This window comes from Bradysia coprophila (genome assembly GCF_014529535.1).
Source record: "Bradysia coprophila strain Holo2 chromosome X unlocalized genomic scaffold, BU_Bcop_v1 contig_185, whole genome shotgun sequence".
Classification (NCBI taxonomy): domain Eukaryota; kingdom Metazoa; phylum Arthropoda; class Insecta; order Diptera; family Sciaridae; genus Bradysia; species Bradysia coprophila.
Window position 1 is genome coordinate 1,023,786 of NW_023503305.1, and position 17,868 is coordinate 1,041,653.

At 34.9% G+C, this 17,868-nt stretch overlaps 2 protein-coding genes across 2 annotated transcripts in view; both read left to right on the top strand.

Moving 5' to 3' along the window:
* Nucleotides 1–16,684, top strand: LOC119068445 (protein kibra). The gene is made up of 13 exons (XM_037172019.1): nt 1–260; nt 8,355–8,464; nt 8,548–8,739; nt 9,002–9,161; nt 9,338–10,443; nt 10,514–10,751; nt 10,829–11,006; nt 11,080–11,266; nt 11,365–11,457; nt 11,520–11,882; nt 11,954–12,071; nt 12,133–12,342; nt 12,412–16,684. Exons 1-13 carry the CDS (start codon nt 130–132, stop codon nt 12,779–12,781), a joined length of 3,456 nt encoding a protein of 1,151 aa, XP_037027914.1. The 5' UTR covers nt 1–129; the 3' UTR covers nt 12,782–16,684.
* Nucleotides 16,685–17,868, top strand: part of LOC119068461 — a 14,636-nt gene continuing 13,452 nt past the window's right edge. The window contains exon 1 of the mRNA XM_037172049.1: nt 16,685–16,691. The gene's annotated coding sequence lies outside the window, so the exon portion shown is untranslated. The remainder of the gene's footprint in view (nt 16,692–17,868) is intronic.

The window sequence follows — 17,868 nt, forward strand, 5'->3', positions numbered from 1 at the left end:
CATAAAAATTGCTAAGGAATTTCAATATGGCCACGGATTGAATTGTGTTGTGTTAACGCGATGTGAGTTTTGTTTTTAGTATTCAATTGTGTTGTGTTTATTTAAAAAAAATTAAATTTGGTAAAAATAATGCCAAAACGGCAGAAAAATGGTGAACTTCCTTTGCCTGACGGTTGGGATATTGCTACGGATTTTGATGGCAAAGTTTACTACATTGATCATAATTCCAAAAAGACTACTTGGATTGATCCAAGAGACAGGTTTGTTCAAATCAAACAGAGACTAGTCTGTAACAAATTGTAATGATTTCGGTTTATGAAAGATGCATTTTCAATTTGAATGTTCTAGTTTTGTGCCAACAGCGACGTAAATTGTCGAAAATTTAATATAAAAAAAAAATTGGCATTAACAAAATTCGGTGTGTATTGAAACCAAAATCGGATATGTAACCTATATGGACGTATGTACATATATATATGCATATATATATAAATACACATATATCTATGTACGCATACAGTCAGTGATAGTTAAAAAAAACATTAATAACGCAACATTTCCAAGTAAAAGAATTTATAAAATATTGTGGCTTCAACGGAGAGTGTACTCAGCTACTCGCGTATCGTATAAAATAACCGCGTATATGAGTAAAAAAAAATTATTATCTCCTTGGTCTTGTATTTGTGGCTTCAACAGAGAGTGTTACACGTTATGTTTTTTTTTAATTTTATTTTTTTCGCTAAGACATTTTTAATCAATCGAATTCATTAAAATGGTCTACTCCACCAAATTGCCGATAAACAAATTTATTGACGAAAATTCTAGGGAAAATATTTAATTAACATCCAATTAAAATCTGTGTTTTCCATTCAAATTGGAAAATTTACATGGTATCACTCGGTCTGATATGGTTATTACCGTAAACAAAACAGAGGTGTTATTTTGCATTGAAAATATTTTTGAACAAAAGTTGATAAGAAAGAGCGAGGTAGAGAGATAGATAGATAGAGCGAGAGAGCGCACGAAGAATGCGACATTCCTGACACTCACATTGCTTAGAGTCGGATAAAGTCACATCAAAATAGTATATATAATTAGTGGCATATCTATATGGCTTGAATCGGATGTACACAGAGGGGTTCGATACTTTTTTCCTTTTCTTTTTGTGTTGTCTGTTCCTTGTCTACGACACCTGTTGCATGATACACATTCCAATAAAATATCGACACCAAGCCCTTAAAATAATTTTGAATCAAAAATGTGTTATTGGATAGTGATGTTCATTTAACCGAATTGATAGTTAAAATCGACACTTGAAATACAGTAGATTATCGCATTTGAAACATAAGAAATAAACATTCTTGAATTATTCCATATCGTCTCTGAATGGGTGTGCAGCATTGCAACTCAGACCAATAATACAACTTGTTTCGTTGCACCTGGCTTGTGTGTAAAAGATGAAGATTACACACTCTCTTCAACCAACTAGCTTGCTACAAGCATATTTTGGTCTTCGCGCCCTTTATTCGATGAAAATATTTAACAACAACAGTTTTTGTGCATAACTTAAATTTACATTTCCATCGACGCTCAATTCGTGTGCACCTTCTCGTGTACACACAGAACGATAAAAGAAACCTCATTGAACAATATACAAAAACGTGATTTCAGTTTACATTTAGAAGGAAAAGGACATCACAAGTAATGCTGTCGTTTGAAATGTGTGTATTTATAACAAAAATACTGTATCCGTGATCACCGTGTGTGATACATGGTGTTAAGGTTACACAAAGCTAAGGAGAAATTGTTATTGTTACTTAAGATGATTTGTTTCAAGAAGTGTTCTCCCTTTTCGAAACAAACCATCTGAAGTTGAGAAAACGTTTTGTTTGATCAAAAAAAAGTTTTTTTTATCCAATCCAGCAACATAAATTCCAAGATTCAGTTTCGTCATTATCGAAAGACTTCGGATAGACTTGCAAAACTATGTATCTGCCCGGTGAGTTGATATGGTCACTTCTTACAGGTACTTGAAGTAGAAATATTGTCCTTGTATCTGCGGTAACGCAACGCCTGTGTGGTCTGTGAAACAGTACATGTTCCTACAAATTAGGTTTTTTTTAATGTGACCTTCCAGCTATGACGTCAGATATATTGACCCTTCTTCAAGAAAGTTAAATCAATCAGACAAAATTCCATCAAAACATGTAATTCGACTTTGCCGAAAAAGGGTGATTTGTCATTTCAAAAAAATGTTGTTGCTACACAATACGATGCGATAAGTTATCACGATAAGGTCACAAATTTGTCGATACGACTGATTTGGAATTGTGTTTGATAGGAATCGTAAATAAAAGAACAATCAATGAAGATACAAAATTCGTTCCGAGGCAGACTGGGGAGAGGTCTTTCTGTTTATGTTTTTTGAAGGCTCATTAAAGTGGCTCATTTCATAGTCAAGACAATTGATCAACAAAAACATTGTCAATTGAATTCAAGTTGAAGGAGCCTTTGTTGGAACTATTTTTCCTAATTCTAATGAATCTACGGCTACACTTTCGTCAATTTAGTCTATAACAAATATAAATTCAGGTTTTTCGATGGTAATCGAAGTGAATTAGTATATGTTCGACTTCCATCATAACCGGATAAAATGTATTGGCAAATATTACGGCATACAATATTGCGGTTAGCCCGTAAATTGATAAAGTTGACACGCAATAACATTTTGGCATTATAGTGAAATGACGTTAAACTACTTAACCGAAGTCCCAATCTGAAGATTTTTTGTGAATTTTCAAGTTCTGTTGGATATCAGGAAGATCTTTCATTTTTCAAATTAGACATAGACACGAGCAGTAACGTCATTCGTTAAGCACCTAACTCAGTTGTGGTGGAATCCAAATTTTTGCGTTTCTCGGCAAAGATTGGTCATACTTTGCTACGTAACTACCTCGTTAAACATGTTTCTGCAGCTTAGCTGAAGTCTCAGATGTTGGACTATAAAACAGGGAAACAATTTCTCACTAGAAGTTCTCAATTTCAATAGTGAAGAATTATGTCATCACAAGTAAGAAACTACCTGAAACCTTTTCTTATAAGAATTTTCGAAAAAAGCAAAATTCTTTCTTGCATCAACTCAGAGCTTATTGTTGGGAATTTTATTTCTGGAAAATACCAAAAAAGTTTATTAAAATATTTTTAGAGTTATTCGGATTTTTTTAGAATTAAGTTAGAAATAAGCTTTGTATCATCCTGATCAATTTTGGTCGGTAAATTGTTTGAAAGTCCTTCATTATTAAGGATTAGACTTGAGTCGAGAAATCGAGATAATTCTGGATGCCTTGCCCTACCATTGAGATTCGTTGAAGTTTAAAAAGGGTACCTACACATTCCGACCTGAAAATCTGAAAGTTTTTGAATTATTAATGGCTAAAGTTAGACAATTTTTTAGAAAGAACATCGACAGAAGATTCTATAACTTTTTTTGTTTGAGATATCTGTTACTTCCTTTGTTTGAATTATCATTTAGTACAAAATCTTTTACTTAAGAACTCGTTAGCAATGGCCCACCAATTTTTGGCATAGTATTGATGATCTATTGATGATAGCATTAATTTCCATCCGAATATATCAATGTTTCACGTTTAAACTTTATAATGTATGTTTAAACAAATGAAGTAAAAGATTTGTGATCACAGTGAAGAATAGTGAAAAAAAAATGATTAGAAAACTTTTATTGATCTACAAATATTACAATTAAATTTAATGATGTAAGCAGAAGTTAAGCGTCCAGCTATGTGGTAGCTTTTCATCCTTCGAAATGTTATGGGTAGTAAGTTGAACAGTTGATTGGTACATGATTGAACATCGGGCAGAAGAAAGCTTTTTTCTGGAAAGAAACCAAAAACTTCATATGATTTGTATTTTTATTTAATTTATGGATTAGTTGCCAATCAGCTTACTGGCTGGAGTTTTTCAATGCGAAAATCTTCAATGCAATCAGCTGGTTAGATGGGCGTAATCTGTTAACAAATTTGTGGTTGATTTCCATGATTTGTACCTCAAGTTTAGGTACTTTGGCTCGAATGTGTAGGTCGTAAATAGGGTGGGTAAATTGATCTATGGCACTTATGCTATACGACTTGTAGTTTTTGTGCGAAACCGCATACAGGGCAAGCTTATAGCAGTAGAAAGATCCTGTATGTTTTGGGCACATATCAACAATGAAAGTATAAACCAGGTATGGTCTATTCATACAAACCGGAAGACATAGCGATTTCATATAAACAAACTCACCTCTCAAGAGAGGTGAGTTTCTTTATATGAAATCGCTATGTCCTCCGCTCCATACAAAGTTTGACATTCGACCATACCTTGTGTTGACGTTCATTGCATATCAAGTGCTTATTTATCACTAGTTGGTATAAAAAGTTATAATCAAACACTAGGCAATACAAGAGGTGAATTCAAACCGACGTGATACGCTTAAATCTCGATTTAAGTCACCGCTTTAATTTGACATCGTATCGGTCTAGCGGTTATTCCAACTCTTTTAACATCCTGTCTACAGACAAGCAACAAAAAAAAACTGCAAGAGAAAATAAAATCACTTGAAAACCATTTTCAGACAATAATATGTTGTGTCTAATGAACTGGTCGTGTCAATGACTTTAGGAAATAATTTTTGTTGCAATAATAATTTGTACATTATAATGCAAAAATGCAGTTTACAATCTGTTTTGCGTTGTGTTGTCTTTTTTTTTTGTTCTTCTGTCAGCACACATTTTACCATAACGTGTAATTCTTGAATAATTGTTTGGGCTGTAATATAAAAATAAACTCTAACCTAAATACACATAACTAACTTTTTTCAACCAAAAAAAAGAGTACTCGTTCATTTAACACCCGATATCCATATGTATACTATACACATGCATAATATATACCTACAAATACTTAAAAAAAAAACGAAAATATTTTTAAATGACCTTCACATTCCACACCGCATCAAACAGAGAGCAAAGGAATTTATCCAACCTAATAAAAAAAACGAATATCAACAATAAAATTGTGTGTACACGTTACGTACTACTCCCCATTATCTTTCAGTTTAGCCGTTATTTGTTTGTATATATATATTTATACATTACATGGTTCTCTTTATTTCATTTTATTGTAACGAATATAATATTACTACACATGGAACATTATGGCTAAAATATATACCAATTTTCTTGTAACAAATCAACATTTATACGAAAAAGAAATCACGGCGATGACGCTTCATCTTTTCTAAACGATCAATTTTCGATTACTTATAAAGACTTTAGTTCTGTCAAGTTACTTTTCTAGTAAGCACTATCTGCTATAGCATTTGGCAAAGCGATCAAATTCAATTGATTATGCTACACGATAAGATGTGAATCAAATTGCTATTTTTCCTCGTTCTTAATTTGCCATTCACCAAATCAATTGATTTTCTGGAAAAAGCATTAATCATTCCTTACAATATGATCTAGCGTTGATCGGAATGCAAAAATCGAATAATAAATAGTAAATTTCGACATAGATCACTACTCACAAGGTGCACGTATATCGAGTGCACAGCACGAGGAAAATACACACAAAGTGTGCATTGATCTATTTTGAAGCAAATTTTACTGTAATAGGTGTTGGTGCACAGACAGCGGAAGTGACTTTCCCATTACTAGTGATATTTTCCCTCACACCAATACATTCCCGCACTATACAATAAAGTACGTTAAAATTTGTTCTAATTCAGGCAATTGTAGCGCCTCGAAAGCCATCGAAAAAGTGGTCGAATCGCAAATTCAAAACTTGAATGCGATATTTCCTTCTTTTTTTTTAAAATTATAATTTAACCACCGCGAATGGATGTTTTATAGATGGATGGAGGATTTTTTTTTCATCTCTTTTCCTTCTTTCGTTGTTATTCATTTTTTGCAGTGTTCGCTAAACTCTGCATATATGTATCCAAAAAAAACCACAACAACAACAACATACAACATACAACCGTTGACATAAACGTTTGCAAAGAAATATTTAGATATCTTTTTCGATTGAGATTACTTCATTCATCATTTTTTTCCCTTCTTTTCTTCTTAATTGTCGCAAGTTAATTAGATATTACAGCGCTGTGAACCCACCAAACCTGTCAGCGACTTACATAATCACAGTGGAATGTGGCCAATAAATATTTTTCTGTAACCATATCTTGCAGTTATAAGCAAATTTTCTATTACACGGAATTATATGAGGAGAATATACTTGTATATATTAGTGTAAAAAATACGGTGGCTAACTTGTTTTGATGAATGCATATAAGTGACTTGTAACTTCTAGTATAATATTTTTATAAAATAAAAGAGAAAAATGCCAATGAATTTATAATCATGGTTGAAATCTCCATATCACTCACATTAAATGGAAGACATAATGGTTCATGCGTTTGCTGATTGTGTGTGTGTGTTTTTTTTAAACAATTTATACGGAGGACAAAGGTCTTATAAATGAAGTTATGCCTAGTTTGGTGTAAAAGAGAATTGATAAGATTTTAATTGACCAAACAAAAACAAAAATGGATCAAAAATAGGAACTTTGTTGAGCAAAAAACAATTCTTTGGAATGTTTTTGTCGCTGTTGAGAGACCGCATCTCCATCTATATAATCCCACATGTGTATCTTATCTTCCAGTTGAGATATAATTTTCGTTTACAATTGATTGAAGTTCAATTTCATTTTTCAAGAGAGGTTCTTAAAAGATATTCCATCTTGTCGATTCCATTGAATAAGGTTATCTATCAATTTACTGTTGTTGACAAACATTGGAATTTATGAGTTGTAAATTTTATGTTTTTTTTTTTCGTTTGTCCAATCTCTAATCGATGTGGCTTATTCGAATTGACTTGTGTAATCTTCTCGGTATCACTTGCAAATATACTCGACATTTTACATGAGATATTTAGATGAGTTTGGAGATTTTCACTCCAATGGTGCAGTCCAGATGGGCCTTAGATGTGGTTAGGGGCCGTTCATAAATTACGTAACGCTAGAGGGGGGAGGGGGGGGTATGAGGCAAGCGTTACGGTTCTAACAAAATTGGGTCAAACTTGACCCTTTTAGCGTTACAGACCCGGGGGGGGGGGGGGTCTGAAAAATGTTGATTTTTGCGTTACGTAATTTATGAACGGCCCCTTATCTGATCTTAAACTTGATTTCTAGCTTAACGTCATCAGAGCTAGTGAGAACATTTTATTACGTGTTACGGAGTGTTAACGTTAGTTGATCGGTTTTTCTACTAGGAACTAGAACATCATATTTGACAAAAAATTGATTCTGAGTCACACAACGCAATCGATACGTTTATTTGCGTCACAATGTTTTCTTTAATGTAAACTTGGATTGTGGTGATCGACTCAGAAACAACATTTTGTCAATCATGATGCTCTAGAATAGGGTTTAGTGTCATATTGAGAAACAATATCGACATTCCGCCGGAAGTTCTGAAATATAGATTTTTCTTACCGCCAGTTGGGATAACTGGGAGTACACTTGTCTGTTGAAGCTACTTTTTTACACACCGATTTTGTTTTTGTTAAAAACATATGCGTTCTATTGCATTCGAAAATTTCCATTACTTTTTGTTATCATTCCAGCTATTTAGTAATCAAAATGTAGAGCTTAGACTCGAGCTTAACTTACATTAAGAAATTAACTGCGAATGTGTCGAATCATATAGAATCAATATTAAGCCGCCAAGATACCTCTGTTCGAAACGTTCAAAAAAATGTGCATTTTTCTATGAGGTTTGAGGATAAAACCATTAGTGCAATAGTTCGGACAACTTCCTTAAATTCGAAATTCTTATACACAAATTCATTGGTAACCCTGTGATTTGAGATGGAAGTTTCTTTGGAATTGTTGAAGCAAAATTTCACTGGTAAATTCTTCCTCGTCTTGTTACATTCTTGGAATTACAACATCCGACCATTTCAATCAAACTCAGATGACTTAACACATGAATGCAACATAACGTTACATGTGTCTCTATATGATAGCGTGTCTACATATAATGAGGAATGAATTTGATAAATTGGATTGAAATGGCCATATCGTATAATTCCACGAATTTGTCGATATTTTCCTCTAAGTTGCATTTTTGAACTTACACTTTCGTTATCAGTGTTTCAACATCGACAGTTGTATTGTATCATTTTGATTAAGTGATTCCAAGCAACTTGTCGGCTTAAAATTTATCAATGACTTCGTACACATCTCTTACTAAAATAGTTGCCTCAAAAACTAATAAATGCATTACGACCCTCAACTAGGTACACAAAACCTCAAACATTTGCTGATTGCGTCGGTGACGAACTGCCACTCGGCTGGGAAGAGTCTTATGATCACGTTATCGGTCGATATTATATCAATCATGTCATACGTAAGTTCAGATCCCCGGAAATGCAAAGCAATTCCGGAAGATGGACGCGATACTAATGAAGAACCAAATTTTAATCGCTGTAGAATCAACGCAACTCGAAGATCCCAGACAAGAATGGAAGAGCATACAGGAACAGATGCTTAGAGAATATCTCACATCAGCACAGGACGTATTGGTGGCGAAAAAAGAAATCTACGATGTTAAACATCAGCGATTGTTGCTGGCACAAGATGAATATGACATATTGAATGCGCTAGCAGCTAGCAGAAATAGTTGTACGTACACCATAATAAGTGACCTTGATTTTGAACGAAAAGTGTGAAATGAGTGAATGAATGGAATGTTAAGTCCGATATATGAGAGTGATATACGGTATTCAGGGCTTCCGAATCATTGGAAAGTTAGTCTGTGCGTCAGAAAATTGACATCACACTTGATTTGGCTAAACACTTCGCGGTTCGGAAGTCCAATTTTTAATTTGAAGCCAATTTAACGGTGACAATCCTAAAAATGAGTTTCTGTCTCAATTTGATTCAGTGTCGTCATCATCGAGTTCCATTAACACAAGACATGATCCAGAAGTACTGAAGGCAGAATTGGCAATATCCAAAGAACGGATTTGGAGATTGAAGCGGGAATTGTTACAAATCACTTCCGACATTTCATATACACAGAGAGGAGTGGATACGTTATACTCGTGAGTTTAAATTTTTTTAGTTAATTCCATTCTGGTTACCATTAAGATTTAATGGATTTGATCGAATCGCTCTGGTAATTTCCAGCGTATTCGGTTCCTTGAAATGTGCCATTGTCTAAGATAATTCCCCGCATTTCCTTTCGCGCCTCAATTACTTTTTTTTTCACAATTCGCAGGGTCGAGCAAAAGTTAAATGCACATGAGAATGGGTGCTACAATATATCCGAAGTTCAAGCAATCAGGGAGGAAATGATGAAAGTACAAAAAAGTCTGGTGTCCGGGGAGAAAGTGAAAGACGAATTGATGAAAAGTTTGGCCCAGATCAAAAACGAACTAATCGGATCGCGTCAAATGGGCTCACGGCAATTCTGCGATCCGAATATGGGTTATCTGGATCGCATCTGTGTGGCATCGCAAACGGATTTGTGTTCGGAAAATTTGCACAGTGGTGCTCGATTGGCCGAAATGGCTAAAACGAAATTACAGTACGGTGAATGGCGGAAACGAATAAAACAGTTGCAGCAACAACTGGCCGATCATGTGGAAAAGATCGAACCCGGCCAATTGGAATCGGATAAAGATAGACTGCTGCTCATACAGGAGAAAGAGAAATATTTGAAGGAGCTGCAGAGCATTCCCACATCTTCCAAATCAAAAATGGAAGTGCTGACGATTCAAGAAGCGTGTCGGAAATTAGAAATAGATTTGAACAATGCCTACGAATTATCGAACCAATGCATAGCGAATCGCTTGAAATTGCACGAGGAGAAACAGATTCTATTGCAACAGCTTCAAGACGCATTGAAATCGACAAAAATGCTGGAGGAACGACTAAAGTCATTTTCGTCTGCCAGCACATTTTCCATTAGCAGCGGTTCCAGTTTAGGATCCCTATCGACAGCTAGTAGCAAAAATTCATTAAGTGCATTAAGCTTTACCGACATCTACGGTGATCCACTATCCGTTGCCCAGCAAATGGACATGAGCGAATTACATATGCGAACGCAACGGCTTTCACATCCATCGGAGGTGTCGCTGTCGCCACGAAGTAGTTTATCTGTCGAAACACCACCGGCCTCTCCAATGAAAGACTGTGATTCGACATTGGAAGAGCCGACCTACGCAAATACCCGAAATTTTGCACTGCCAACACATTTGGACAATGCAGCGTTTGATTGTGTTCGTTTGGAGGAGCGCTTAAATGAATTGGATAAGCAGTCGTTGCTCGGTCCGCCACTGTCGCCCATTTATGAAAAACCCTCACTATTGGATCTTCCACACCGTAAGTGTTGCATGATACAGATGACAAACGAGCAAAATTTACCAATTTTTGCCTCTTTTCAATTTTACAGCCCTAATAAGTCGCACATCATCTACATCAAACACCCGTTCTGTATCAGCCGCTGTTAGTAATGAATCTGTAGCTGGTGATTCCGGTGTATTTGAAGCATCTCGAGCTATAATGCCAAATAAAGAATCTGCACAAGTACAAATAGCATTAAAATATCTAAAAAGTGAATGCATACTACACGTTACAATCGAAAGAGCGCGCAACCTTACTGCCCTTTGTCCTCCAGAAAATAGTTACATGTAAGTGTGCCAAGAGCCAGAACATCTCTTCTGGTTGGATGATTTATTTTTGACACGAACGATCCTTCATTTTGCAGATACTTATTAGCCGCTCTACTACCAAACGCACAGCCGGTGCGCACGAATCTAGTTTGTGACTTTCAGAAACCCGTTTTTGGGGACAGTTTCTTTATGCCAATACCGCTGAACAAAATCTACACGAAAACACTTCAAATCAATGCGATGAGCGTTTTAGGACATCGTGAAGAGATTATTGTGAGTGCACAGTAACATTTCCCGTTTTTCGTTTGCATCAAATTGATTTTTTTGGTTTTTTGTTCATCGACAGGGCTCTGCTCAAATCAGCCTAGCCGAATTCAACATTGAGGATGCAACTCTCAAATGGTACAACATTCTGAGCTTCCGCTTTTATCAAAATCTAGAAACTCTTGAAGTGACTGGAGCTTGCAAAGAAGAATCATCGGACGAATCGACGATCATTTCGTCGCAGACTTCAACATTAACAAGGAATCAAGGTGAGTGATTGATATGGTTTCTTGCATGCGCGTTCATTGAAACGTTATAAAATGTATCGACGTTGTGGTCTAATTTGTTTGTTCGTTTTAAATTGAAGGTCAAGAGGAGATGCTTGAAATAGGATTATTAAACATTGATGACAGACCGTACAACATAGATAATGACGATGACAGCAGAGTGGACGAGAATGGTACGAAAACAACCCCGAAAACTGTCCGCTCAATATTAATCAATTTCCTTCTGTTCCCACAGAATCTACAGAGCAAATGATCGCCGCCTACATGAACGAAGTTCAGAAATTCACACCGGAAACGGTGGACAAAGAAACAAATACCGAATGTGCCTTTTTGCCCGAAAAACATCGAAACCGTTTCATGGACAAGCCAACAAATTCGTCCAGCGACACGTTCGACGAACGCGTTGTGAAACGATCGCAAACGTTTTCGCCGAGCGCTGTTGTCAGCAAAAATCGTTACATTTGTCGGCTGAATCGCAGTGATTCGGATTCGGCAATGCACTTTGGTGGTCTGTCGGTGCAACATTCCTTTCAGCGCGGTGCAGCCGAACGCCGATCGTTGCGATATCACCACAAGGGTCCGAAATTGGCGTCGCAAAGTATGTTGTGTTTGAAGTCGGTCGTGCTGTGTCGGTGATTTTATTGATTTTATTTTGTCTCTTGGAAATAGAAATGCATCCGATGATATCGAGAACGAGCTTGGACCTTGAATTAGATTTACAGGCGCAGCACACAAAGCTGGACACGTTGAACGATGAAATATCGAAATTGAAAGAACTGAAGCAGAGGTAAGGAAACGATTTTTTCTTGTTCGGCTAGATATGAATGTTCACCCACTATCGTTTACAGACTTGAACAAGCTGTTGATAACAAAGACCAAAAAGTAGCCGTATGGGCAGTCGAAAATGAAGATTTTCAACGGTTGGTTGAGAGTGTAGAAACCAACAATGCACCCGAAGATAAGAAAATGCAAAAACTATTACATAAAACGTCAAAAGAAATCCACAAATTACGACGAACTCGCTTGCCTAAGGGTCAACCGGATTTGTTTAATTTCAAGTAAGCAACAGACATCCTCACCGTCTAGTTGATCCGAAAATTAATCAAAATTTTTCACCGTTAATTTAGAGAAAAAATGGCATTTTTCACTCGAAAAGGTTTCACTGTGCCGGAACTGCCACACGAAGGTACACTGACCGAAGAGCCCGAGGAGCCGTACTGTTCACAATCCTCAGCATCATCACAAAACCGCCAATTGAGTCGAATATCATCGTCGAACCATAGCGATGAGGGAAGTGATGACGAATCGATTGAATCAACACCACCAACGGCAGCAACAGCAGCAGTGGTAGTAGCGCCACCAACAACATCAACTAGTACCGCAACACATTCGACGAGTGGTGTATCATCGGAAACAACAAAAGTGGCACAAACCGATGCAACGGAGAGGGAAAAATTCGATTATGTTGTTGATCGAACTTATGGAGTTGAAGTCTGAAAAAAAACATTTTCAAATTTAGGTAAAATAATTTAAAGGAAAAGCAAAAATATTTTTCGCTTTTTAAAATGGAATTGAAACGAAGGTAAAAAAACAAACAAACCAACAAAACACACACAAAATGGACGAAAAAAATGGAAATTTTTTTAAAAAAACAAATTAATAAATGTGCCTTAAGATATAAATAGCAATTAATATATGAAATTTAGTTAGGTCTATCGATTTATATATTTTAAAGAAACAACAAAGAAAATTTTGCAACATTTGCCGATTGAGCGGATTTTTTTAAAATTATTTTTTAAACGAAATGATTGTTATAAGGGCGCTACACTAGCAGTCAACTGCCATTAGTCTACATGAATGCTATTGGCGGCAATAGCTTCAAACTTCCAAAATTTCACTTAACTATAGCGGTTTGGGGGGAAGACTGGAAAGTCAAATTATTCAAACTTATTAGCTTTCCCGGGCTTTGTCACTCACGACAATAGTGAGCACTAAAGCAGAAGAAACGCCTCAGAACGTAATAGCCACAGATAGAAGTTGTCGTCCAGTGGTTCCATTATTACTCTTTGGCTAGACAGCATTGATTTAATTCGTTTAGCAAAGCTCTCAAAAATGGGCAATTTTATCAGCTCAACTGAACCGTTTTGGTTCAACAAATAGGTAGCACGTGGAACTTTTCGTTGGTTCAACTGAATTCTCCCTTTGGTAGAGAAATAAAACAAGTTAATTGCCAATAGTGTTTCGTACCTACTGGACCACATCGGGTGGGACAATAGAAATATTTTATTTGAAAATGAACTTTTTCGCTGAGTGTTCTGACATTTTTATAGATTTTTTGAGCTGAATCGCCAAAAATTAAACTTACTAGAGTCATGCTAATCGGATCGTAGACTAAATGTCTCAGGTCGTCCACTCACCTCTGCAGCGGAAACGATACATTGGTACATCTAGGTGTAATGAGCGAAAAAAACCCGCTTCCCAGGCTTGTATTTCTTCAACCAATTTTAACAAAAACCATTTCAGATGAAAGGAAATGATTGTTTAAAGGGCGATCATAATACTGCAACATTTATCGAAAATAAACGGATAGAGAATGTGGTTGTCAACTGCTATCCTTTGACATAAAAAGAATTATTTTTGTTTATTGCAGAAAACATTCATGAAAATCGTTAACTAATTTCGCTAATTACATATGTGCCTTATATACGAGACAATCATAAAATAACGAAATTCTAAATTCTAAATCATTTGATTAGTAAACGATTTTCAGGTGTGATTTTGTTTGCATTAAATGTGTGAAGGAATGAGAGAAGAATAAATAAAAAACCTGATAGAATGAACCTCCAACCATAAGGAATTATATTGCTGACGACGTGGATCCGCTACGATTGTGTTGAAATGAATTAACCTGAAAGGTGATTTGAGAAGAATGGAATGGAGAAAATAAATCAATGAAAATGAACAGACACGTAAGTTAGGATTTTTCTTTTTTGTTTAAATAGCTAAGTGTTAGAGTGATCTTAAGCAGGCAGAAAATGAATTTTGGTTTTCTGCTTGTTAAGAGTCGGCAATTTCGGTTTTATACAATCAAATTTTAAAGTGCAATTAAATTAAATGATTAAGAGGTCCTTTTTTGGTTGTTGATTAAATGATGATGATGAAGATGAAGATTTTTTTTTATTATTTTAGTTAGTTCAATCAACCAGCAAATAATTATTTTGAGAAAAGCGCTGAACATAATTGAAATTATTAATTAATTTTTAGAATTTTTTTTTAACTTTCCATCAGATGAAACTTTTTTTTTTGTTTAATTTGGTTTTTTCCTCGTGTAAAATAATGAAAGAGAATGCAGAAAAAGTAATAGAAAAAAAGAAAATTAATTTGAGAGAATAAACGGAGATAAAAGGAGAGAACTTTTTATTTAATTTTATTATGAGAATATACTGCCTTGTACGTTAATGCTTTCTAGGTATAGTAATTTATAATTATATTAATTTATACAATTTATTTCTAAATATAAAGTATTTCTATATTTTTTTATTCAATTAGACACGGCTATTGTAGTAGGAAATATTTACAATTTTTTTTAACTTTTTTTTTGAAACAAAATACTTACTAAATTTGCTTTAGAGAAGATAAAAAAAAAACTTTTGTATATTCGGAAATGTTGGAATTGTCGCATGAAATACAATAATTAGGTTAGAGCGTTTTTTGTTTAAAGAAATCGACGCAGAATTTTCAATTCAAAACAAAAAACCGGAAGCATTTCAATTGACGACGTAATTTGTCATCGCGTTTACATGAAATTTTTTACGAAAACACTGATTTGACAGTGTAATACGAATCGTAATAGTGCTGTTGCTACATGTATTGTTCAATGCCAGAAAAAAACACAATATGTGAACACCCGTCAGTATTTAACAACGACGTTAAATTTCACTCTTCGATACACTGCCCGAAACTAGCCTCCAGCCAACGCACTTCAAGCAAAAGTGATCATAGTCGTCAGCTGCCAAGTAGAGTTCTATTTTGTGTGAAATGTTTTTTTTACAGTGTTTGACACTGTTCAGTATCAGTACCCTATTTAGAGTACCACTTGAGGCTATAATAAATTTGCCCGGTTATGTTCACTGTTCAGGATTAGCATGAGTATAACGTGGGTGAAACAATTTTTTCAACGCACTTTCTGAATGCAGGGCTTTGGCATGGATAGTTTTCGGCCGTCGCAGCAACACTGCGTTTAATAAATACCATTTGTTGCAGTTCAGTGAGTCTCTGACGTATAGCGCCTGGTGATACTTTAATGAGCTGAGCAGTGATGCATTAACAAGTATGTAATGTTATTCGCATTAAGGGAGATATGTGAGAATTTTCTAACAGTTGGTGAGAAATTCTGTTACCTGCCAGGCTGTATTTATTTTCCTCCATTCGCGCTCAATGCTTTCCTTTTCCATTGGTTTATAAACGGGTTGAAAGATACGCTCAAAAAGAGAAATTGCTATTCCTGGTACAGAGCCCCACAGTATGGTGTTCGAAATTAATATTGCAAGTTCGTTTGCTGTTTCGATACACTAGGTATAATTGAGTGAAAGAACCAAGCTGAGTGTAGTGTGCCATTTCTTGGATAATGAATTTAGCACTTCTCTAGACTGAATTGCCAGGAATACATTTAACTGACAGAGGTTTAATCTATCAACTGATTTAAAATCCAAATTTTTCATCGTCCAGATTTCGGTGGACCCGTCTTCGTGAGTGTCTTTAATGTGCACTTTCAAAACTTTAATTAAATCAGTTTAATGTGGCATGTATTGAAATGTAGTTTTATATTCAAAAGAATGATTCTGCGTCAAAAGAAAATAATTTGTAAAATGTTTCTAACCTGATTAAAGTGAAAAATGGACGACAAAAATTTATATACAGATGGAAACGCAAATTTCAATTCGTTTGGTTATATATTTTACAAATCTGACCTAACCAATCGGATCATTTTTGGCTTTTTAACATTAAAACATGAAAATTTTATAAAAATTATTTTGAAAAGAGGAAACAAAATTTGATAATTTTCTAAATTTAAAAGATGAAGTGAAAATGTTATTCAAAAACGATGAAAGAAAATGATGAGGAAACAATTGTTGCTCAAAAGAACAAGGTAAATAAAAAATAATAATTTTTAAACAAAAATGAAAACACGAAAAATAATAACTTTTTTCGGTAAAAAGAGTAAAATGTGGAAGGGTGGTTTTTCATCTCATTTTCTAAATTTGAAGATAGTCAAAATTTATACGTTAAAAAAAGTCAATTTGTTTATTTTTCTAGTGCGTTACATTTATGTTATAAAATAAATGGAAAATTTTATAAACGAATTTAATGTAAAGTTAATATATCAAGAGAAAAAAATAATCAATTTGTTTTCGACGTATCAGAATGCTCTATACTCCAACTTGTGTGCGACAAAAAACAACGCTACCATAATACTCACTCCTGTCCAAAGAGTGTAGTCTTTGTCGCTTCTCATCTTTCAACATATGACTTAATGCGGCCAAAACTTTCCGAAATTTGCTGAAACATTCCAAAATTTGCTAAAAGATACCAAAATTAGCTAAACAAATTTTTGGTACATTTTGGAAAATTTTAGAAATTTTTAAAAATTTTAGCAAATTTAGCAGAAAATTCAAGTCCTATTGGTAAAGTCAACCAAATATCTGGGCTTACATATGGACAACAAACTGGAAACAAAAATCAAAACAATTGAGACATAAAACGAGAAAAATGTACCGCCTTGTTGGATGTAATTCTAAACTAAACCTGTTCTACCAAAAGGTCGATACAAATGTATTTTCCACCAAAAAAGACTCCATAACCACACCAATGTAGAAATCCTCATTGTAGACATAACTGACGAAGTAAGAAGGCCGAAACGAGTCAAACCACATGAGCTAACGTAATGACGAATACGTTCTGGGGCGTCTGGGCCTTGATCAATGAATCAATGAATCATCAGATACTATTGTACTATTTATACCAATAAAGGTGTTTTTGAAAAAGAAGAAGATAAAGTTGCCAGAAGACAAAACCAAAATGGCTCCGACATTTCATAGTTACACAAAACACTTATTTTGACCGTGAAAGGTCTTCCAATTGAATTTCCAACCAAACAGTTTGGTTAATGCAACTTGTAAGAATGAAATTCGTCTAGAATTTCGCATTGAATGTCTAGCCTCATCTTTACTTTGGCTCCTGTAAAACTTTTCCAATTGACAGCATTAAGTATATATTCCGCCAATGCTTCTCTACCAATTACTTCTGCCAGGCAGATTTTGTCCCATCAATGTCCATTAAACCACATCCGAGACCACAACGATGACTTTCAATTTTTCAAAGCTTCTGTGGAATTTAGTATTCAACTGTATCGTTCAATAAAATTTTATTTACGAGCTACATTCAATACGCCTACGTTCCAACATCAGATAAACAATTTCGAGTATTTATAAAAAATCGATTTTATTACCAGGAACGATTTCTTCGCAGCAAAATCTCTTTTTTTCTTTTTATTTTATGTTGAAGAATGGTTTGCTGCACGGAAA

Bases quoted from the DNA above. Each gene is read 5' to 3' on its own strand.
- LOC119068445 (XM_037172019.1), top strand. From the start codon at position 130: ATGCCAAAACGGCAGAAAAATGGTGAACTTCCTTTGCCTGACGGTTGG. The intron at 8,465-8,547 runs GTAAGTTCAGAT...TAATCGCTGTAG, and splicing joins TTATATCAATCATGTCATAC to AATCAACGCAACTCGAAGAT. The intron at 12,072-12,132 runs GTAAGGAAACGA...TATCGTTTACAG, and splicing joins TTGAAAGAACTGAAGCAGAG to ACTTGAACAAGCTGTTGATA.